Source organism: Danio rerio, chromosome 2 (genome assembly GCF_052040795.2).
Source record: "Danio rerio strain M-AB ecotype USA chromosome 2, GRCz13ab, whole genome shotgun sequence".
Classification (NCBI taxonomy): domain Eukaryota; kingdom Metazoa; phylum Chordata; class Actinopteri; order Cypriniformes; family Danionidae; genus Danio; species Danio rerio.
This window is the reverse complement of record NC_141022.1, coordinates 45,078,758-45,103,157: the sequence shown is the minus strand read 5'-3', so window position 1 is coordinate 45,103,157 and position 24,400 is coordinate 45,078,758. Positions and strand designations below refer to the sequence as shown.

The following is a 24,400-nucleotide window of genomic DNA, read 5'->3' as shown; positions in this document are numbered from 1 at the left end:
CGGGTGCGAACTGCACTCGCGAGAGACATTTGAGATACGAAAAATCGCACACAGTGACCTCTCGTGGATTCGCGAAAACAAAAACTGCAAAAATACGTAACTCCCTGGATGTATTTTGCGGTCTCCAGAAACATACACAGGATTGCATTTTCAGAATAAGCCTGGGTTGGGTAAATTATAGTACCTTTGCCAGCTTTTACCAGTAGGGGCAAAACATGCCCATACTAGCCAACCAAAATTTGACCGTTTGAACATGGTAAAAAATAAGTATGAGAGAATGAGAAACAGAAAGCCATTTTAAGCTCTCATTCCCAGTGCCTTTGTCTAAAGCACTAAAATATTGAGCTTCTGAGGTCTGGTACATTTCCATCCAATGATGCCATTCACCACACTTGTTCACAGCACAGCGCTTTTCCAAAGGCACTTCTGCACGATCTGCCTTTACTCCCCAGGCGATTCATCAGCGGAGGCACTTTCTCAGTGGTCAACACTGAATGTTGTGTCAAAAATGCAGTCGCACTCCTAATCGCCGTTTAAATGGGTGTGTCTGTTTATACTTTTCATTACTTTGCATGATTAGGAACAGTACTCAATTTGACATGACGTTTCAGGCAGCATTACCCTTTCTCATTTAGACACTCACCTGAACTTGAGGATCTTTTTTTTAAGTGTTTTTCTTTTGCAATATTAAAATATATGAAAACTAATATTTTTGAGGTCATCTACAATGGGTTTACATCCATCCAAAGTCATAAATCACATTTATTTTTTCATACTATACTATACATACCACACCACATCCGTTCTAAGATTATCAGGGAATATGTTGTAATTGGTATTGTAGGTATCCTCAAATCTGAATTTGTGAGATCTTTCCTGCAGAGTTTAGCTCTAAAAAGCACCAACTCATGCTAGATTCTAGGGGTGGGCAGATTGATCCTAGTGCAGATAATGTTGGTTTTGGTATCAGTATCAATATCCTAACAAGATTGATACTTTAGTTAAAAATTTTCTTTGCTCCCTTTTCATCAAAGCTTACATGTCTGAAAATGATGCACCTTTAAATATCATTCCTTCACATTGCTCCTAAGCTGCTTTGGTGTGTTTAGTTCTTTTCATCACAAGTCTAAGCGGCTCCAATCATTTAATTCAGCCTAAAACAGCCTACCTGAGTATTGTTGCTGACCATGTCCATCCCTTTATGACCACAGTGTACCCACCTTCTGATGGTTACTTCCAGCAGGATGACGCGCCATGTCATAAAGCGCAAATCATCTCAGACGGGTTTCTTGAACATAACAATGAGTTCACTGTACTCAAAGGGCCTCCACAGTCACCAGATCACAATCCAAGTTAGCACCTTTGGGATGTGGTGGAACGGGAGATTCGCATCATGGATGTGAATCCAACAAATCTGCAGCAACTGCGTAACGCTATCATGTCAATATGGACCAATATCTCTGAGGAACATTTCCAGTATCTTGTTGAATCTATGCCACGACTGATTAAGGCAGTTCTGATGGCAAGACGGGGTCCAATCTGGTACTAGAATAGTGTACCTAATAAAGTGGCCGGTGAGTGTATGTTGAATGTATTTGGTCTGATAGTTGTGGCAGCACTGCAGAGGTGGAGAATTTGCTATTCTCAGAGTGTCTCTCCATCTCCCTCACTCCCCATCTCTTGCATTGTCTCTCTACCTTACCCTCCATCTCTCTCTTTTTTTATCCTTCCTTCCTCCGTCTCTCTTCATTGCCCTCTTTCACTCTCTCATCAGGAGACGCCTGTGGAATATAGTCATCAACATGACCCCCCCTCCCCACTCGCTGGAAGAGGCAAACCTCAACAAACATGTAGTCAGCTGTGCAGTGGCTCTGCCTTTGCCACAAAAAAACAAAAAAAAAAGAAAAGGCATGAAAACATCACCCCAGTTTTGGCATCTTTCTCCTCAAAATCTTAAAGAGACACTTAACAATCAGTCGCAGCACTGCTTATATTCAGAAGAGGCAAGGGATTCATCTCTAACAGGTAGATAAGGTCTTACATTATCCGACATGTCATCTGCATTGGATGTATTGGTATTTATATGCACATGTTACCAGTGCGATTGCCATAAACATGACTCAGCCATGCCTCATGAACCACAGGAGGAGGCTGGAGAGCGTGGAAGAACATTCTGGGTAAACAGCGCTTGTGTAATGGAGACGATGTGGTTAGTTGTCCTACACAGGCCTCCACCGGTGCCCTTGTTGACCTGGTATGATTATACACCCTATACGTGCTGTAAATCATAATCGCATGAATGTATTTCGAAACGCAAGACACTTTTGGGATGTTTAGCTCAGCTTACATCATATTTTTCATGTGCGTGGGTCAAAGATGAAATGACTGCATGAATTTAATTGATAAAATTTGATTTTTGTATGTTAAATGCAAGTAGAATATATGCTTTTAATATTTCTAAATGTTTCAAACACAACTGAAGATATTTTAATTACATTTTGAGAGGTTTCTGCGTCTCTGTTGACAGACGATGTGGTCCAGAAAGGTATAATGAAAACATTATTAAATCAGTCTATGACTCCAATGACTACACCTTAATTCATTTATTCATTCATTCATTTTTCCTGCGGCTTAGTCCCTTTATTCATCACTGGTCGCCACAGCGGAATGAACCACCAACTTATCCAGCATATGTTTAACACAGTGGATGCCCTTCCAGCTGCAACTTAGTACTGGGAAACATCCATACACACTCATTCACACACATACACTACGGCGAATTTAGCTTATTCAATTCACCTATAGTGCATGTCTTTGGACTTTGGGGGAAACCGGAGCACTCAGAGGAAAGCCACACAAACACAGGGAGAACATGCAAACTCCACACACAAATGCTAACTAACAGACTTGAACTAGCGACATTCTTGCTGTGAGGCGACAATGCTAACCATTAAGCCACCAGGTCGCCCCACTACACTTTAATCTCATGAAAAAATAAGAATGCTTTTTGTGAACTAAAACACAAAGCAAAAATAGACAACAAAATAGCAAAAATGTTTACTTCTGCATAAGTCCGCAACTCAACATTCACAGAGCTTGAGCCACTACAGTCACATAGATTAGTGTTTCTAAACCACGTTCCTGTAGGACCACCAACACTGCATGTTTTGGATGTCTCCTTTGTCTGTCACACCCATTACAGATCTTTCAGTCTCTGATAATGAGCTGATATTCTGAATCAGGTGCAGAGCTGGTGGTCCTCCAGGAATGTGGTTGAGAAACACTGGTATCACTTTATTTTGATGGTCCCCAACACATTTTGTGGAATTTAAGTTGGATTGTATCTATGCCAACTAGTTCTCATTAGATTATTAGTAGACTGTTACTTTGGGGTTAGGGTTAGGATTAGTGTAAATTGACATGTACTTGCAAAGTTTCTTCAAGTCAGTTAAATGTCTGTTGAAGAAGCAGTCTCAGCAGATATTAAGCCGACAATACTCAATGAGAGGGAGTCTGCATGTAGTTGCAATGCAACTTTTAGTCAACACAATGTGCTATAGGGACCATCAAAATCAAGTCTTACTAAAACACTGGGCCAGACTACACACATATATAAATGATAGTATGTCGTTTGAGTGTGTGTTGAAGAATAAAGGCTTAATTTCTACATTTTTTCTCTTATGTTTTGTAAGCCAGCCATTACAGCCGGTTTAAGTGAGGTACGGCACCAAACACGTCACCAAGTGCCTCTTAGCACCTAACAGAAAACACAAAATTTTAATAAAACATCATAATTTCAAAAAGAGAAACTTCCATGCATGTTACTTGTTCACAATTCTCTAAATTGCATTTAGAAACTATATTCATTACATGGCTTCGGTTTCCCCCACAAGTCCAAAGACATGTGGTACAGGTGAATTGGGTAATCTAAAATTGGCCGTAGTGTATGCGTGTGAAAGAGTGTGTATGGATGTTTCCCGGTGATGAGATGCAGCTGGAAAGGCATTCACTATATAAAACATATGCTGGATGAGTTGGCGGTTCATTCTGCTGTGGTGACCCCAGATTAATAAAGGGACTCAGCAGAAAAGAAAATTAATGAATGGATTTATTTCATGCCAACTTTCAGGGTCTGTTGCTAACTTTTTTATTTAAAAACAAAATAGGTTTTAATTACAGCAGCTGATGATCGTTTGTATTTGTTTTATTTCTAATTCTAGAAACCTTTTGGTGGGTGACACGGTTGCTCAGTCGTTAACACTGTTGCCTCACAGCAAGAAGGTCTCTGGTTCGAGTCCCAGCTGGGCCAGTTAGCATTTCTGTGTGGAGTTTGCATGTCCTGCACGTGTTGGTGTGGGTTTCCTCTGGGTGCTCTGGTTTCTCATACAGTGTAAATACATGCGGTAGGTGAATTGAATAGACTAAATTGGCCATAGTGTATGTGTGAATAAGTGTGTTTGAGTGTTTCCCAGTTCTTGGTTGCAGCTGGAAGGGCATACGCTGTGTAAACCATCTGGTGGATAAGTTGGCGGTTCATTCCGCTGTGGTGACCCCTGATGAAAAAGGGATTAAGCCGAAGGAAAATTAATAAATGAAATGGTTTGACAATAATCTTAAAGTTTTGTCATCAAGATATTGGTCAATTTTTACTAACATTAAAAAGCGTGCACAAACGACTGAGACTGTTGAGTTTTAGCCCAGAACACTGGTGTACTTTGACTGAAATATGAACAAAACGTCTAAACTAATCAAAAACAAGATATGATGTCAATAGATGCGAACACACAAAGGACAGAATGCTCAAGGTTACCTGTTTTTTTTGTCACAACCACAATGTTGCCCATTAAAACAGGCATTGAAAACACTTCTCCTTGTAAATCTTCATTTGTGTGTACAGTATATGATGGAGGAATTCCTGGCATTATTTGGACTTCTTTATAAGCTCTTCACAAGTTCTCATCTAAAAATACCATCAAATATACTCACACACAGAACAACAAGTGCATTGAAAGGCATAGTTTACCCACAAATGAAAATTTACTCACTGTTTGCTCTCCCTCAAGTGTTTCATGAGTTTCTCAACAACCACTGATGTCCATTGTAGGAAAAAGATACTATGGAACTCAATGACCATTTACCAACATTCTGTTGCAAGTGCAGGGTGATTAAATGAACTATCCATTATACCCAACTCACAGCATTGTTCTGGTTAGTCTGGTCAAAAATATAATTTAAACAACGAATAAAACATAAATAATAAATAAGAATTTATTTATTCATTCATTTTTAAATTCGGCTTACTAAGTGATTGCTCAGCGAACCAGGATTAAATATTATTTTCTCTTTTTAGTCGAAAAAAAAAAAAAAAACTCACCCTCAGTACATTAGTTTGGCCACTTAAACAAATATTTATAAGTGAAAAATCTATTTTTTATTAATTAAAAAAATATTATTAAATTATTAATTAATAAAAATCTATTTATTAATATTGAATTCTATAGAAAATATAAATATCTAGCATTAGTATTTGCATATTGGTGACATGGTGGCTCAGTGGTTACCACTGTTACTAGTTCGAGTAAGAATGTCTGTGTGGAGTTTACATGTTCTCCCCGTGTTTGTGTGGTTTTCCTCCGGGAGCCCCGATTTCCCCCACCGTCCAAAGACATGGGCTATTGGTGAATTGGATATGTGTATGGAGTGTGTATGGATGTTTCCCAGAGCTGGGTTGCAGCTGTGTAAAACATATACCGGACCCCTGATGAATAAAGGGACAAAGCCGGAGGAAAAATAATGAAGGAATGAGTATTTGCAGATGACATGTTATTCTGCAGTCAGTGAGTGCATGTAGGCTTGCGCACAGCTTTGTTCTGGATGTTAATAAAATACATACCATAAAAGATGTTTTTTAAAAAAAAATTAATATTAAAATATACATATTTAGCTTTGGTTTTACAATATGAACATCATTGTCTTTTTTGGTCCAGACCAAATGTACCAACAGAACACAACTGTGTGTGTGAACACACCATTAGTAGCATTAGCTTTGTTTTTTTTTTCGAACAATTTATAGGTGAATTAAAGGTTTCAAAGAGCTTAGAATGACCAAGAGGCGACACTCAATTGAACGTTCCATTGCAACAGCAGCGCCCAGCAACAGCCCTGGATTCCTCCATTTTGGAGTGAAAGTGATCGCCCGTCCATTGGATCTCATTACTGTCGCGATGGCAAGCAGTTGCTTTGTTTTTATTTATCATTTTAAAAAGCGTATTAAAGCTGAGATACAACCTGAAAGACGACAATACAACACTTATTATCACAATCATTAGCACTTTTAATAGTTTATTTTACAGACTTAAAATATGCTGTTGTTCTATTGGAGTTTTTATTCCAACATGGCCGCCGCGCCCTCTAGTGGCTGTTTGCCAAATTACACTAGAGTGTCACCTCTTGGTCATTCTAAGCTCCCCCCCGGGAGAGAGAGCTAGCATTTAGAGCGAGGGATGATATCTGATGAGGTTTAGAGTTTGTAGTTGTATTACAGATAAGTTATATTGATTACATATTATATATATTATTTACATAATGCTTTCAGCATGTTATAACAGCTTGTCACCCAGTGATAAGCACAGTTAGTCTGCAAATTTAACGTTAATGTAAGCGCAGTTCATTTCAGGTACATTTCCGATAGCACCCTCCCAAGTGCATCAAGCTCAAAAAATACAATGAAACTCCAAGAGATTTTACAATAAAGAAGTTAAAGTCCTACAAGTCTTTGGATGAAAGCAATTTTGTTCTGTGTGGTCATATGCAAGATATAATGTTCCATGATTACCAGATTCAAAACTTTGTAGTGCTAAAAACAGAGGTTCTGCCTAGCCAAAGACAAGGAAAGAAGAAGAAACTGTACAAGGCCTGGGTAATCATCAACAAGCAAAACAACTGCATTTTGACAGCAAACTGCACCTTTACGGCAGGGTATGTAAACTTATATTTTTACATTTCATTCTAAGCATTCAGCGTCTGAGTTTAATTAACTATATATAACTATTTTTGATCATTGCTGCAATCAAAAATGAGTAACGTGTATGATTCAGCAAAGCGTGAACCTGATATAAAATGAGAACTGTAGAGTCCAGCATTTATAATTAGGTCCTCACTCCATTCACTTCTTTTGATGGCAGCTTGCCAAATATGTCTGCGGTTGGTATTAAAAGCAGTGTAGTGTACGATAAAATTTAAGTTTTCTATTTTTGGACTTTAAATTTTGGCATCCTACCACACAACTCGACATGTGAAGTTTATGTATAAACAAATTTCGAGAGGATCACGTGCTTATGATTGCTAGCAGCTGACCCGCATTATCTAATTCACTACGATCCAATCAGATGACTCCTAAACTACTATAAATACCCTGGGGTTTATTCCATTGCTATCTTCGTTTTGAAGAGTCCCCCCTTCCTCCCTCCTCCTTCTTACGGTGACACGGTGGCCCAGTGCGTAGCACTGTCGCCTCACAGCAAGAATGTCTCTGGTTCCTGGCTTTACCAAAACTAGCAGACATTTCTGTGTGGAGTTTGCACTTCTCCCCGTGCTCACGTGGGTTTCCCCCGGGTTCCCCGGTTTCCTCCCACCGCCTAAACACATGCAATTAAGTCAATTGAACAATCCAAATTGTCAACATAGACACGCTTCTAGTTAGTAATTAATTTCAAGAGCATTCACTTGCTACAGCAGGGGAGTCCTCGAGATCTACCTGAGCTCAAACTCCCCTCCCGCCTTGCAACGGGAGGGAGCCCTGGGCTCGAGGATCTCATGAGCTCAGGGCTCTCTCCCGGGACAGCATGCCAAACAAGCTTTTATAATTAATCATCAGCTAAGTGTGAACTCTTGAAGTTTGCTATTGCAACCAGTCTTTTTTTGCAACCGGTATGCGCGGTAGAACCCATGTGACAGCATGTGTGACGTATAGGATAAATTGTTAATTGGTAATTCCCCTAGCCAGAATTTTGCAGGCCCATAGCCAGCCTATTAAAAACAGTGGTTCTTTTTTCTCAAAAAGTTGACAATTTTGCAGTTATTTGAGGTTCAAATACTGCTTTTATTGAAATTTTAAGCGCTAATTAGTGCCGGATTAGCTTGTCAGATGATTATCATTATCACACAGTTTGATGCAACAAAAGTATTTTTTACATTTTTGTCAAAGAGCTTATCATACAATTTTTTTCATTTATTTATTTATTTTCTTTTTGGCTTAGTCCCTTTAGTAATCAGGGGTTGCCACAGCGAAATGAATCAGCAACATATCCAGCTAACGCTTTACGCGGCAGACATCCTTCCAGCCGCAACCCATGCACTCTCGCATTCACTCACATACACTATGGCCATTTTAGCTTATTCAATTCACATATAGCGCATGTCTTTGGACTGTGGGCGAAACCGGAGCACCCAGAGGAAATCCACGTGAACACGGGGAGAACATGCAAACTCCACACAGAAATGCCTCCTGAGCCGGGACTCAAACCAGCAACCTTCTTGCTGTGAGGTGATCGTGCTACCTACTGCGCCACCGTGACACCCTATCATATTTTTGTTTACAAAAATGTATGTTTGTTTACAAATGTGAATTTAAACTGTTATTAGTTGTATATAATTTAATGAATGTTTTAATAAAAAAAATAATGCTAATTTATTATGGTCTATCATAAAACAAACAAACAAACAAACAAACAAGCAAGCAGAATTGGGAATCTGTTAAAACTTATTTTAAATGAAAAATGTAGCATATAGGCAAATAACAAACTGGCCAGCTCATTTCCCCAGTCAGAATTTATCCATTTAAATAATAAAAGCCTTATTTTATTGGTTATTCCTCTAAAAGCCTTCTTCTATTGGTTATTTTCACATTTCATGATGGCATACTGTCAAAACTGCGACAAATGAGCTCATATAGGAGCCAAATTCTGGACTTTGTCAGAAGGGGAGTAGGTTTTGAACCACCCGAACCACCCCTGGCTACTAGTTTTGACATATATTTTGTACTATATTGAAAAAAAAAACGTTAATATCTAGTAAAAGTAAATGCGTACGTGTTGTTCCCAGCCAAGTCTGTTACTTGATTTACTCAGGTCCAGACAGTACAACAATCCGACGAACACAGTGCGCCTTCCCCTTTAAGGAGCCCCCCCTTTTCTCCACAGCAGGGGGAGGCCGAGCCTAATCCTGGAACAGCGATTGAAAAAAAAAATCCACCAGTAGACTGTTTCAAGTTCCCCCAGTAGAAACTGTGCCTGATTTGTGGCCAATGCTGGAGATGTACGAAAAGGGAGGAAAACACTAAGCGGGTAGCTATGGAGATAGACCGTTTTCCTGGCCGCTTCCTTTGACAGGTGTTGAGTAGGTTAAAAGTCTTCAAACAGAGTCCACCATGTACGCCAAAGGGAAAGGAGCTGTCGTTCCGTCTGATAGTCAAGCCAGAGAGAAGTAAGTGAATTTGTGCATTGTCACATATTGAGGGGGGCAAAAGAAGCTGCACGGTCTCTGATGCCTGCGCTGCGTTAATACACGAGACGGACACTTTGCTAAGTAGTTTATTTGCAGATGTTGTCTCGCGCCGCTGTTTTTGTTTACGCATGCTGCTTGCTCTGCGTCTGAAGTAACTTTGTCTGGAGATGTTACCTGGGGGATTGAACCGTGCAGATGCGGAGTTTGTGGAGGCATTGGATCCGTGCATCATCATCATGTTGATGCTCAGATGCTCTTGTTTGGCACGAGATATTCAGGAGTCCCAGGGTATCATACTTGGTGCACAGAACAATGTTAGACTGTGGACGAGCTACTGTAAAACAGGGTGACAACAGAAAAGTTTTCAATTGTTTTACATCACCAATAGTTGCTTGTTACTGTTACTCCTTCATGTTAGTTTTACTGTAAATCGTTTAGGATTCTCACTTAAAATTTTGAGTTCTCTTGAATTGATTGTGACTTTTTAGACTAGTTTTTATAGACATATAGAACAGGGTCATATATTTAGTGAAAATGTGACATATTGAGTTTCCACATTCATTGAAAACCTGAAAATATCAGGAGTCTAATGTTAAAGTGTTATTTACCTTAATCATTGAAAACCTGAAAAAATCAGGAGACTAACGTTAGAAGTATAATTTCCACACAAAGTCATTGAGAGTGTATAGGGGTGTTTTGTAGTTTGGCTTATGTCTGACATGTTTAATCAGCTGTGTGTTAGTCTTTGTGCTGTAAAAGACATGTAACATTACACTAATGAGTATAATTGTTTCATTCACAAGTTGGGTACCTGGCATGTGAATGAAAACTTGTTACTGAAATCTGTGAATGATTAAAAAAAACAAATCTTGATTGATAGTCATGAATGGTAGAAAATGTCATGAGTCAATTAATGCTGCAACTGTGTTTCAAAGAAATAGAGTATTGCATCTTAGCTAGATCTAATTAATAAGTTGACAGTACAAACTTGTGGAAGATAAACCCTTGTTTTTACTTCAGCATGTCTTGTAAGTGTCTGTTTTTAATCTACCATAGCAAAAATGTGACAACAAAGCTGATTTTCACTCAAGACTTCAAGTCTTCTTCAGTTTCTCACAATCCATCAAATTAAATTCTAAAAAAACCAAACAAAAAGCGCTGATGCTTGTGAAACATTTCGTTTTATCGGTGTTGAAAACTACTAATATTTTTCTGGAAGCTATTTAAAACCATGGTACATGCATATTAAATTACTTATTTAATCGAAAGATTTTGTTTTAGATTAATTTTAGGTTCTTTTTGACTGAACTTGCAAAATTTTTACTTGTCCCTGAATCAGAAGCACTGATTGCAATAGTCATCCTTTGTAGACTATTCATATAGACATCCTTTATTATGAAACTTATGAATGAATGTTCAAGCTAAATGATGTGAGCAGTGTTAAAAATAAATAAGAAAATAAGGGAGTATGAATAAATATGAACCATTTTTACTGCCATTGTATGAATAAAAAAAATGAAAATGGCAATACATTTTGAGCTTTTAAAATGCAATATAATCTAATTACAAGTACAGAATGATGAGAATCTGATTACGTTTCCAGATTAGATTTCCAGAGTTTGGTACCTGGCATGTGAATAAAAACTTGACTGATGATCATGAATGGTAGGAAATGTTATGAGTCAATTAATGCTGCAACTATGTTTAAAAGAAATCGATTATTGCATCTCGGCTAGATCTAATCCCAGAGTTGACAGTACAAACTTGTGGAAGTTAAACCCTTGTTTTTACTTTAGCGTAGGGCTGTGCGATTAATTGAAATCAAATCGCAATTTGAAACATTGCGATTATCTAATCGCAAGAGGCTTTGATATGAAATATATTTGTACTATTTAATTGCCGCCTAGGGGCGACGCAGTGGCGCAGTAGGTAGTGCTGTCGCCTCACAACGACAGCAAGAAGGTTGCTGGTTCGAGCCTTGGTTGGGTCAGAGTTAGCATTTCTGTGTGGAGTTTTCTTTCTTTTTTTAATTATTATTTTTTCATTTGTATAGTAAGTTACTCTTTTCTAAGTTGGAGTTCAACTTGTTTACAGAAAGGCAAGGTAATTTTATTTGTGTTTAATGTTTGCTATAGAGCAAAAATGAGTGTTTCATTTTTGAATATTTAAAAATAAATTTGAATAAATGTTTAAGTAAGTCAATATCTTTTCATTTTTTATTAACACTCACTGCATTAACACTCACTGCATTTTCGCAGTAAGAAGCTACGAGACAGATTATTGAGCTGAAGCTTGACTACAAACATATAAAATCAAATAGAAATCCCAATATGTCGAATATGTCGTGTAAGTGTTCATTTGGCTACTTTAAGAGTTTTTCCTCGTTCTTCGTATCATTTTTGAGTAGTCTCAAGATCTCACTTTAATGCATTTTAAAACTAGCAGCTAACTAGTCCAATGAAATAGTTGGATTTGATGAGAGGTATTAATTGGTTTAAAACTCTCATTGCTCTTATTCATTCCACTTTGTTGTTGTAAATTCTCAATTCAAGGTAAATATTTACTATTGACATCTTCGAGCTGTTTTAAATGCATAGGTGGCTTTAATTTGTGCAAAGATGGAGAGTCAAGAAATCTAATTTGTGGTGTTTTGTTCAAATAGCATATTATTAGTATTAGTATTTTAAGCAGGATTCCTCATATCAATAAAAACCTGGAAATAACAAAAGAGAGTTATGGTTTTTACGCAAGTCTTTTTTTTTTTGTTTAGTTAAAGTCTGACATGTCCAATGAACTAAATTCAATAATGTTTACATTATTATTTCAGTCAATGATATTTTATCTTATAACATTTATCTGGAAATGATGAATCTCAAATATTGCTAAAATACTGGGTTAAAAATTTCAAGTCTCAAATATATATATTGGAAGGACATGGTGGCTTAGTAGTTAGCACTGTCACCTTACAGCAAAAGTTCACTGTTTTGAGTCCTTGCAGTATCAGTCTGCATTTCTGTGTGGAGTTTGCATCTTCACCCCGTGGGTTTCCTCCAGGTGCTCCAGTTTTACCCACAGTCCAAAGACAAGCGGTACAGGTGAATTGAATAAACTAAATTGGTCATAGTGTATGAGTGTTTATGCAAATTATGGATGCAAATTACAGGGGGGTTTGGGGGGGATTGATCCCCTCTGAGGGACGTCAAAACAACGTTGATAGATGGGTCAGTGTTTTAATAGCAAGAAATAGTTTGCTCTGATCCGTTTTTTAAATAAAAATGTTATTAATTAAAATAATATAATATATACATTTGACCACCCCTATAACAGTTTATACCTTTGCGAAAGCATAATCACCCCCCCCCCCCCCCCCCGATCATCAATGTATAATTCGCACCCTGGTTGCAGCTGGAAGTGCATCCGCTGTGTAAAACATATGCTGGATAAGTTAGCGGTTCATTATGCTGTGGTGACCCCTGAAGAATAAAGAGACTAAGCCAAAGGTAAAATAACGAATGAATGAACTATTTATATTCCAAGAAAAAGACCCTAGAAAGTTGTAACATATGTAATATTGTCCAAAAGCTACTTGTAAGTCAGCATATCTTATAATTCAGTGTCCAATTTAGCTAGTAAAAATTCATTCTCATATATATAATTTTTGAACAGTACTATAATTGGATTACTTAAAATGATGATGATTAGAGTAGAAGAGAGTGGCAGGAAAAGTGTAAAATGAGTAGTTGAGATGGTCTATTAAAATCAGGTTTCATACTGTTCATTCACATTTATATTATATGTCTTGGATACTCAAGGTCTTTTGTTTTTCCAGAAAATTTCGGGTTGAATGAGTGATTCATTTAAGCTGAAGTATTGTCATTGTTGGCCTGTTTCTAGCCTTAGTTTTTACCTTAAAGTTCTTAAAGCACTATGTAATCAAATGTATGAAAGAACGGATCTATAGGAAGTCTATTGTTCCAGGCCAAAAGAGCAGATGGACTCTCAGTTTGGCAGTGTTAGCGCGAGAGTGCAGTGCTTAAGGAACTTTTTAGGAACTTGTCATTTTCACCCTTCTCGTGCGTCTGTGTTGGGTGAATAATTAATAGGAGAGTTGAAAACATGATTTCCTAACGGTGCCTTTGTAGGACGGTTATGTGTGATTCATTCATGTTTAAAGATGGTTTTATCAGAGAGCCTCGGGCGAGATGTCAGGTGTGCTCAAGGCATACATTTGGCAGATTTCTTTGATGTGAGGACTCCGTGTGGGCTCTGTTGTGATGAGAGCGGAACGCGGGGACCCGTTTATCTCTGGCGATACATTACAGAGATTTTTCCTTTGGAGCTGTCATAAACTGTCATCTGATTTGTCGTCATCTTGGTTGATGTTAAATGAAAAATGTCACATCCCTGAGTTCTTTTGAAGGAATGTTTCACCTAAAACTTTGATTTTAGTGATTTTAAATGTAATGATTTTGAGTGATTTTCACGTTATTTTCCCCTCACGCCTGTCTTTCTAAAATGTACTTCTGCTAATTAAGTGGAACACTAGTGTTGTAACGGATCACAAATCTTACAGTTCGCATCACAAATGTTTTTTTTTTTGTCACGGATCGGACCATTTTTTGGATCAGCCAAAAAGGGGAGGAGAAAAATGTCATTTCCTTTCCGTTTATTATATGTTTGTTAAAATTTTAAAGACAACAGAACATGGGTTGCTCTACAAATATTTTTTTTTATGGTAAGAATAAAAGCAAAAAAGGCACACTTACTAAATAATACAGGTTTTTTTTTTTTGATTTAACCCGCTCCACAATTCACACAGCTAGTTTCTGTCCTCTTCCTATGCTAAAAAGGCAATAATGGTCCAACATTCCTGAGCATGATAACCAATAAAGCCTAGAAAAAACAGGCCATCAGTATATTGTAAACGGATAGGTTCAAATATTCATTTCCAGTCATCAAAGAAATAGTTTGTTCCTTAGTTATAGTTTTGTAACTATTAAATTGTTTTAAATTCAAAATTGTAATATATACATCAGTGTAAAACCTAAGACTGGTGGAAAACATATTCTGTAATTGTGTACCTGGGTCTCCACTTTTGACACGGCCTCTCTTCTGGCTTTAACAAACTTATCCCTCAGGTTTTTCCAAACTTTTTAGCAAAAACTTTCCTCCTTTCCCACGGCTGTTGCAGTTTCTAGCCAAGAATTATTGATCATCTGGTTATCTTTATGATCACGGATCATAAAGATGTCTGTACAGGTGTACCTGTTTCAGACAAAATTTCTTCAAAGTGTTTCATGTTCAACTCAAACGTTAACGTTCAGTTTGGAAAATTATTTTTGAGATTGCATTTTTGCCCAGCCCTATATTCATATAGACATTCTTTATTATGAATGTTCAAGCTAAATGATGTGAGTTCAGTCAAAAAATAAAAGAGAAAATGAGGTAGAATCAATAAATATGAACTATTTACTGCCACAGTCACAGTCATGTCACCCTGCAGCCCAAGACCGGTTACTCACTGAAGCTAAGCAGGGCTGAGCCTGGTCAGTACCTGGATGGGAGACCACTAGGGAACACTAGGTTGCTGTTGGAAGTGGTGTTAGTGAGGCCAGCAGGAGTCCTAATGCCCCAGTTAAAGTGAAGGGGACACTACACTGTCAGTGGGCGCCGTCTTTCGGATGAGACGTTAAACCGAGGTCCTGACTCTCTGTGGTCATTAAAAATCCCATGGCATTTCTCGTGAAAGAGCAGGGGTGTAACCCCGGTGTCCTGGCCAAAGTCTCTTTATCGGCCCATACGATCATGGCCTCCCAATCATCCCCTTCCACCGAATTGGCTCGATCACTGTCTCTCCACTCCACCAATAGCTGGTGTGTGGTGAGCGCACTGGCGCCGTTGTCCTGTGGCTGCCGTCGCATCATCCAAGTGGATGCTGCACAGTGGTGGTGGTGTGGAGAGACCCCCCTCATGATTGTAAAGTGCTTTGGGTGTATGGCCATACACAATAAATGCGCTATATAAAAATACACATGACATATTACATTACAAAGTTTGAATAATAAAAAAAATGGAAATAAATTTTGATCAAACTAAATTGCCCATAGTGTATGAGTGTGTATGTGAATGATTGAGTATAGGTGTTTCCCAGGAGTGGCTTGTGGCTGGAAGGGCATCCGCTGCGTAAAAATAATGCTGGAATAGTTGGTGGTTCATTCCACTGTGGCGACCTCTGATAAATAAGGGACTATGCTGTAGGAAAACGAATGAATGAATACATTTTGAGTATTTAAAATGCAATATAATTTAATTACAGGCACAATTATCTGATTGCATATCCAGATTACACGTAATCATTCAGCTGCACAGCACTGTCCCTCCCTTTCGTTCTCCAAGACGAAGGGGAAATGGGGACTATGAAAATAGTTTTTCGCACCTGGCATTATATTGTAGGCCAAGCAATCTGACCTGTGTTTAATGTTCCCAGTGTGCGCGAGACTCCCCACAGCGCTAAAGGAGTCATGGTGAGGCTATTTTGCAGTAAGACCTTATGTTCCCCATTCCAGCAGTACCGTAACATCAGCTCTTTTTACCTTGCTCACCTCAAAACAAACCCACCTATACTCTGTGACTGGAGATAGCTCTTCTGAACACCTCTGATTGGCAAGGCTTTTTTTTCCCAGAGGGAGACTGGGGCTCTTGGAAAAAAGCGAGGGGGAAGGGGGCTGAGAGACTCGTGGGTCGTCCCCCTGGGCTTTCCCTCCAGCAGACCTCTTTTCGGGGGCTTTTGAACAGGAAGGCTGAGCTTTAAGACGGTATGCCGCAGGCTCCAGAGGCCCCAGTCAGCGACAAGGTCTCTCCTACCCCCCCTCCACATCTCCATAATGTGCCTCTTTATATGTCCCGTGCTCCTCTGGAGAAGGCACACCATTTAGATTTTGCTGATCAGGTTTGCATACATTAACACCTGCTCTCAGTCATTTGAATAGGAGGCAGACTGGCTTGTAAAGACAGATAATGTTTGAATGGTGTGTTTAAACATAAACTATTTTTTTTTATTAGCGGTACCTGCTAAGGCAAGTGATGTTGCTATTGCTTGTGCTTTTTAGATGGATTTTTTTGCAAGTATGAAATATAAAATTAACTTTCTCACTCATTTTATGCTACAAATTGGAATGATAGCCTAAACTGTGTGGCTTTTTGAGCGAAGAGGTTTTTAATTAATGGGATAGTTCACACAAAAATAAAAATTTACTCACTATTTTCTCACTCTCAAGTAGGCATGGGCCGGTATAAGATTCTGATGGTATGATAATCTTAGATATAAATATCACAGTTTAATGGTATCACGGTATGGAGATTACTGCTCTTAAAATATATTATTTTTAAAGTATATTAAATAAAATATATATTTTAAAATATATTATTTTGTCTGGGTAAAAAACAAAATAATTGTCAGACTAAATAATTTAAATGAATTATGGATTTTTGCTGTCTTCATTCGTTTCAAAAGCACAGATTTTTTTGGACTTTGGAGATCTTTTCTGCAGGAGATCCTAAAAAAAAATGTAAATAAAAAAAAATCATACTCATACCTTAGGAACAGTATTAAAGAAAGTTTTGACAGTTTTAAAACCTTGACTTTTCCAAACCGTAGTATACCTTGAACACGGTTATCGTCCCATGCCTTTTCTCAAGTTTTTGTAAGCTTTTGTGAGTTTTATAACCCATATGTACTGTTGGGCATGTTTTCATCCACTCTGTGGTGAATTTGAGTCTTAATTTGGCCATAACTTTCTCTGTGTTGCAGCTAACAGATTGATTTTTGGTGACAGATCTTATTTGGACACATATTTTGGGGAAATGGTTTGAAATTTTAACAACTCATCAATACACTCTGGGCAAATGTTTGGAATGAAAACATCTACTAAATTTAACTGCTGTAAAAGTGCATCAGATAAATATATATATTTTGTGCATATTTAAAAAATATTTACTCTCAGTTTTTGTTAATATTACTAAATAAATATATATAGTTTTTTTTTTGAGTAACCGAGATAGTGCCCTCTTCCGGAGTTGGTGCCCTACGCAACCTGCATACTCTGCGTATAAAGAGCGGCTGTCGTGGTGGTTTTCCTGTTGATCATCAAGTGGTATCAATAACCCCTCAGATAGGCCTGTGCAAAAAAAAGCTTGTGATTTGATTGGCTGACGCTTCCTTTGGCACTTGAAAAGTTGAGAAACTCCTAACTTCTGCAGTGCAATGGATTCACAATTCAGTTCGGCAATGCTTGACATCACCCATTCAAAATGAATGGGAAGCCTTGACGCTGACGCCCCATGTGAATCAGGTTTAAAGACTGACCAAACTTTCTTTTTTGGTGAACTATCCATTTAAGAGAGATTTAGAAGAATTTTCTGCTGTGATTGTTCTGTGCATTTCTTGCGAACGCTGCCATCCAAACTTTGGTGTGCACTAGGATTGCACAATACGATGAAAAACTATTGTTATTGTGATAATTGTATATGCAATACAGTGGTTCTTCATTTATCGCAGGAGTTACGTTTTAAAAATAACCCACAATTAGCAAAAACCGCAAAGTAAACAGCTTAATTTTTACAATTATTATAGATGATTTACCTCTCACTACACTCTTTATAAACTTTTCTCAAACAGCCATTAACTTTTTAACACCTTTCTCTGTCGTTTAAACGCTCTCAAAGATTAAACCTTTGTAGAAAACTAAGTCCAGTTTTAAAGAATGAAACCAAAGATCAAAACCTGTTGTCAGGTGCAAACATTTATCGCTTTTAGGTGGTCCTGACAAGGGTTATAAAGCTTTTTAGCTTTTGTGCATCCAGCGTAATGTTCTTTTTCCTGCAGTCACTGATCCACAAAGCCAAAGCAGACTCCATCCTTAAGGGGGTCAGACACTGGATGTGCCACGCACATGACAGTTGGAAGTAACACACACCGGACACACACATACGGATGTTATTTATAAGGAAAATATTCAGATGGCGCTCTGTGGCATGGCAGAAATATCAACGTTGCCCTTAGTCAGGGCACCGCAGACAGCCACCGACTTGCAGTGCTGGTATCCGTACCCTGATAGAAACCTATGATTGTATTGAGCTGCGTGGCACAGCACATCAGATGTGTTACCCCTTTACAATGGTTTTTCTGCGGACAATTATAACCTATTTAGCATCCTTGTTGAAACTCACACTGTGATGGAAGATTTATGTTAATTTGCCAAGCTGAACGCATTCTGTACTGTACTGTACTGTACTGTACATTGATTGACAATTGGATGCAGAACACAATGCACTATAAAAAAAAAAACATGTGAAATTGCACAAAAAACAATCAACTCTGCGATGTATACGTGTCGCAGAAAGGTTCAATAAGTTTCGTCTACATTCAGACACATTTATATGTTATGTTTTGAACTGCATAACAATTAGAGATGCAACAATTCTAGATTTCGGTTGTACGATTATAGTATAATGATGATTTTACGGTTATCACATCTAATGGAAATTTAAGCTTTATATTTGGTAAGTATTTAAATAAACGGTTGTTATCATCTGTGTTTATACATATATAATCATTTTCGTCTAACATATCTTTAGTTTACATTGCACTGAAAGCCATGAACAACTCTTACAGCTATGGCGTGAGATGTTTTCTACTTGGTGCGTCTGGAAGGCATGAACGCATCGCTCTGCTTGCACACGGATATTGGCATATGTTCTAATACTGGAAATAACGAACTTGAGCACAGAAAAAACACAATATGTGAGTGTTTCGCTACTATAAGCTCTGAACTTTAAACTAGTGCACAGGTGGCATACGTTTGTTTAGTTGCAGCAGTTTTGTTCCGTGCTACAGAAACACGGCATTGAGAAGCCTTTCAGCTTAAGTATCCAAATTTTTTCAGCTGCTCGCGCCAGGTGACTAACACTGTGCTCAGCCTTCAACTGCAGCTCGTGCTTTAGTTATGAAGTGACGTGTGTCTGTTCAATAAAGTGCCCGTTTTTCGACTAAACCAGGGGTGGCCAACCCTGTTCCTGGAGAGCCACCTTCCTGCAGATTTCAGTTGCTAACCATATCAAACACACCTGAACCAATTAATTAGGACCTGAACACCACGTGATAATTACAGGCAGGTGTGTTTGATATGTGTTGCAACTGAAATCTGCAGGAAGGTGGCTCTCCAGGAACAGGGTTGGCCACCCCTGGACTAAACTAAATTTATTTTTGATGTTTTGGTCACACTAATTGTAGGGCAGGAACAAATTGGCCCTGCAGGCCACCAATTGAATAGCCCTGGCGTTGGTTATTTATCCAAATTTGACTGACCAGATGGGGGCATACAAGCATTATATCGGCCTCCCACCTAAGTGCTTTTGTTCTCAAAATTTCTCAAAAGTTTAATATTATTTTGGCCTTTTGTCTACATGACATCAGATGTCAGTGCCCTGAAACAAACAGGTTACAGAGTGGGGAAAATCTAAAATTTCTGCCCGGCGTGTGCTGTGTGAATAGGCAAAACGCAACTTTTTGGTAATTATCATATCACTGTTCTGCGTTACCTGAAGAAGGAAGAACCCCACACATACCACAAAAAACAATGGCCTTAATGGTTAGCACTGTTGCCTCACAGCAAGAAGGTTGCTGGTTCAAGTCTCACCTGGGTCAGTTGGCATTTCTGTGTGGAGTTTATTTTTCTCCCCGTGTTTGTGTGGGTTTCCTCTGGCTCTTCCGGCTTCCCCCACAATCCAAGTGCTTTAGGTTAATATGGTAAACAAAATTGGCCTTAGTGTATGAGTGCGTGTGTGATTGCTATTGAATGGTTGTTTCCCAGTACTGTGTTGCTGCTGGAAGGGCATCCACTGCGTAAAACATATGCTGGAATAATTGGTGGTACATTCCACTGTGGCGACCTCTGATAAATAAGGGACTAAGCTGAAGGAAAATAAATGAATGAATGAATGAACAACAATGGCATAATGGCAGACTACAGTTTGCCCTGCAGGTGCTGCTAAGTTTATTAGCACTAGTTTAAACAACCTGGTAATGCTGTATCAACTAGACAACTAGCGGACCTCATTAACATGCGTCAGATAGTTTAGATATACGTGAATTTATCAACATCTCGTGTTTATGTCTGTACTCGGTGCACTGAAGAAAGACTTCATGCGCATGCTCGCTGCATTCTTTAGTGATTTGAATGTATCCTGCGGGTCTAAGACTCTTTAATGAACTCTGGTGCAGTTCCAATGAAATATAAACATAACATGGACCAAAGACGTCTGAACAAAGCAAAAGCAAGACATAATGTCAAAAAATGCAGCCCTGAAATAGACAGAATGTTCGGGCGTACATGTTTTTCCTGTCATTGGAGCTATGTTTCCCATTTAGTGTTCAGTATAGGCATCAGATATGCAGTTTCCAGGCTGTAAATGTAAAGGCATGATGTTCGGTCACTAGAGGATCTTCTGTCATCATTTATTTATACTCGGACTTGTGTAGTTGTGTCCCGAATGATGCACTTATAGAATCGTATACTCGTCTAGTATATGAACTTTAAAAGATTATTTTGTCACTCATCACTACTTGCATTATTCATACTAAAAATGGCACAGTAGATATTTTAATCATTAGTGTTCAAAAACACAAGAGCACAGACTTTTGTGCGCAAAAAAAAAAACAAAATTTAAATGATCCCAAAATATGTAATTTTTTAAATAGTCTTTGAAACTTTTGACTTTTTCATTTAATGAGTCCATAGTAACCACTTAAAAGCAATCATATTGCAATGTTCTGAAAACCATTCACAACAACGCGATCCAGCTTTATTGTATTGATATTGCTTGTACACATTTTTTTTTGCTTTTACAGAAAATGTTATAGAAACCTGCTACAGGATTACAGAATCAGCTTTTTGATGCTAAATTCTAACTTCCTGAGCATAACCTAGGGCTGGTTGATATTGCAAAAAATATCACAATATCATGTTTTATATAATTCGATATCGATAATCATTGAATATTTTTACAATACATTTAGAAATATTACGATTTTTTGTTATTTGACCACTTACTGTTTTAATTTACAAACATTACCCAGGCAAATATTTTTATTAGTCATAGTTTAAACAAAATATCTGATCTCTTTATAGTAAAATAAACATAAGTGTTAAAGAGACTCTTAAACGTGATGAATAAAATGTTACAAAGAGTGTTTAATGGTAAAGGAAGATCAACATCTGTAAGATGTCAATTATATTAATACAGTAAACCTCAAAGTCTGTAAGCAACACAAATTATCATTTCAAATCTGAGCTTTCAAGTAAAGGAACCAGCCATCAATATTTAAGTACATGCTGAACATCACAATTGTGAAGTTGAATGACTATATTACCCCCTATGCTCAAAAATCTTTCAGATGGGGTGCTAGTGGCTGGGATGCACAAGACAAGAAACCAAAAAGCCATTTTGGCGACATCGTTTTTTATTTACAATCTCCTCACTGCTGCTATACGACACTAATTTTCACATGTGTTGTTATTCTGACCTCAAGTGACAAGTGCGAGCACGTGGTTTCCTTCACTATTTTCTATACGATTTCTCCTGGCATCTTCTAACTAGGTGACCATCAACGTTTTCTCAGAGGATGACAAACAGACATATGATATGGAGAAATGTAAAAAGCTCTGCAGTGTATGTGTGTGCTATGTTTGTTTCAGGTAATTAGTCTTCCGTTTTTTTACTGAAAAGTGTATATTCCATATAAAGTGTGAAGCAGATTGGTTAGTTCCAATGTTTTTAACTAGGTGTACCTGGAAAATGCACCTCCATTGGAAATAATGAACTTACACCCTAAGCTTATTGGCATTGCACCTGGAAAATGCACCTCCATTGGAAATAATGAACTTACACCCTAAGCTTATTGGCATTGCTTTCAAAGCCTGGTTATACTGCTGCGTCGAGTGATCGGCGTGACCCACAACGCATGTCTTGTGCATTGCAGTGCATTTATACTTCTGCACGCTGTTTGTGTAGCTCTGCAATAACATTTCAGAAACAATTCAATTCAGCTTTATTTGTATAGCGCTTTTACAATGTAGATTGTGTCAAAGCAACTTCACATAAATGGTCATAGTAACTGGAACAGTGTAGTTCAGTTTTTAGTGTATAAGTTCAGTTCAGTTCAGTTTAGCTCAGTTCAGTGTGATTTAAAATCATTACTGAGAGTTCAAACACTGAAGAGCAAATTCATCGATGCGTAGTTCTACCAATCCTGAACCATGCGAGCCAGTGGCGACAACGGAGAGGGAAAAAAACTTCACCTGATAGGAGTGAAGAAAAAAAACCTTGAGAGAACCGTATTCTCTGTATCGAGTTTCTTCGCTGGTGCTTTGTTTTTTCTGAACGCTATCTTAATGTAGATGTAGCTCAAACTTGCTCATTTTGATGCGGGAACCGATGGATGTGCAACAATTTTAATAATAAGATCAACGCAAAGCAACTGTTTCCATCTTGAGCACCTTTACAGGACTCTACACTTGTAAACACTCGCTCCAATGGATTTGTGTGGCTCTCGGTCCCGTCCACACTTGTCAGCGCTACCAAGCTGACCAATCACAGAGCTTACAATACGCGTTGTTGCGACGCGCAGTTATATTTTATTGAGTGGTGTGCGTCCACGGCGTCCTCCACGGCGAGGTCTATGCTTCTGCGCATAGGCTACGCCAGAGCATACGTGTGCACTTGACACAGAAGTATAAATCAGCCATAAGGTGCAAGCTCAGCAGCAACATTTTAATAAAACTATAGCATTCATACCAATTTTTTTAATCGATATTGACCATGGTGTTCAGACAATAAATATCGCTACCGATTTTATCGCCCAGCCCTAGCACAACCTATTATTTTTTCGTATTCTTGGTCCACTTGTCAATATTTACATAGTTCAGTTGTTGTTTAAGATTTAAGACTTTTTAAAGTTGGCTCAATTTCCTGTGATTAACTTGTTTAATGAGCTTGATCTAATTTATTTTGGCTGTATCCCAGCATTGCTTGTACTGTCTGCTCTCTCAGCCAGGCCAGACACTTCTTCTCCCACCTCAAGGTCTCGTCCCATCAGCTTCCATCCCTCCATGATATTTTTAAGTGCTTGAGCTTCCAAACGAGACCTTCTAAATCCAGAGGTCTCATTCCTGGCTCTCGCACTCAGTGGTCCTGACAACTCAACACAAGGTGCTTCTTGAAGGCGCAATTGAATGAACGCTGTTCAATAATTCATCAGGGCCAGGTGCTGGTACCCTGTACCAAAGCACACATTTTCCTCACTACACCCAGATCACATGGGCCTCCCTGCTATGAAATTTTTATCAGCCCACTCATGGGAATCCACAGTTTGATCCAGATCATCTCACGCTCTCTCTTACTTAAGCAGATGGCAGCCACAAGATGTCCAGAGGTCTAACTCCAGCGGCGTTCCTAAACTCTTGATTAAGTTAAAATAGGTAGTGAGCTAAATGACTTGCTAATTAGAAAGTGAAACAGTTGTCTTGATTAAATTGGCCCTGATCAATTCTACTGTTTTTAATTTTGTCGTCATATATACAATGTTTCAGGGTTTTGCCACTAATGATGAGTTTATTTGGTAAACAATGAATATCTGGCTAGTAGGACTGCACGATACTGGAAAAATATAATTTTTTTTTGTTAAATACTGCAATAATAGTTCCTACAATATATAATTTCTCTAGAAAAATACTATATTTATTAGCTATGTTTTTAAGTCATGGTAAGTTTATATAGTGATATTAAAATACACAGGTAAAATATATTTTTCACATAGAATTAATTTTTGTTCTGACAA

General features: G+C 38.2%; 1 protein-coding gene and 1 long non-coding RNA gene across 12 annotated transcripts in view; one reads left to right on the top strand and one right to left on the bottom strand.

The window, feature by feature from the left end:
- Positions 1–9,309: 9,309 nt before the first annotated feature.
- Positions 9,310–24,400, top strand: part of zgc:110158 — a 147,739-nt gene continuing 132,648 nt past the window's right edge. For 9 of the 11 annotated variants that reach the window (XM_087239442.1, XM_087239449.1, XM_087239448.1 and 6 more), the window contains exon 1: positions 9,310–9,483. In XM_087239442.1, the coding sequence (XP_087095568.1) occupies positions 9,428–9,483 (56 nt within the window). In that variant the 5' untranslated portion in view covers positions 9,310–9,427. 11 annotated transcript variants of the gene reach the window in all.
- Positions 19,745–24,223, bottom strand: LOC147846460 (uncharacterized). Its single transcript, XR_015478833.1, has 3 exons — positions 22,473–24,223; positions 20,478–22,413; positions 19,745–20,388 (listed from the first exon to the last, which is right to left on the bottom strand). It is a non-coding gene; the product is annotated as an uncharacterized LOC147846460 (long non-coding RNA).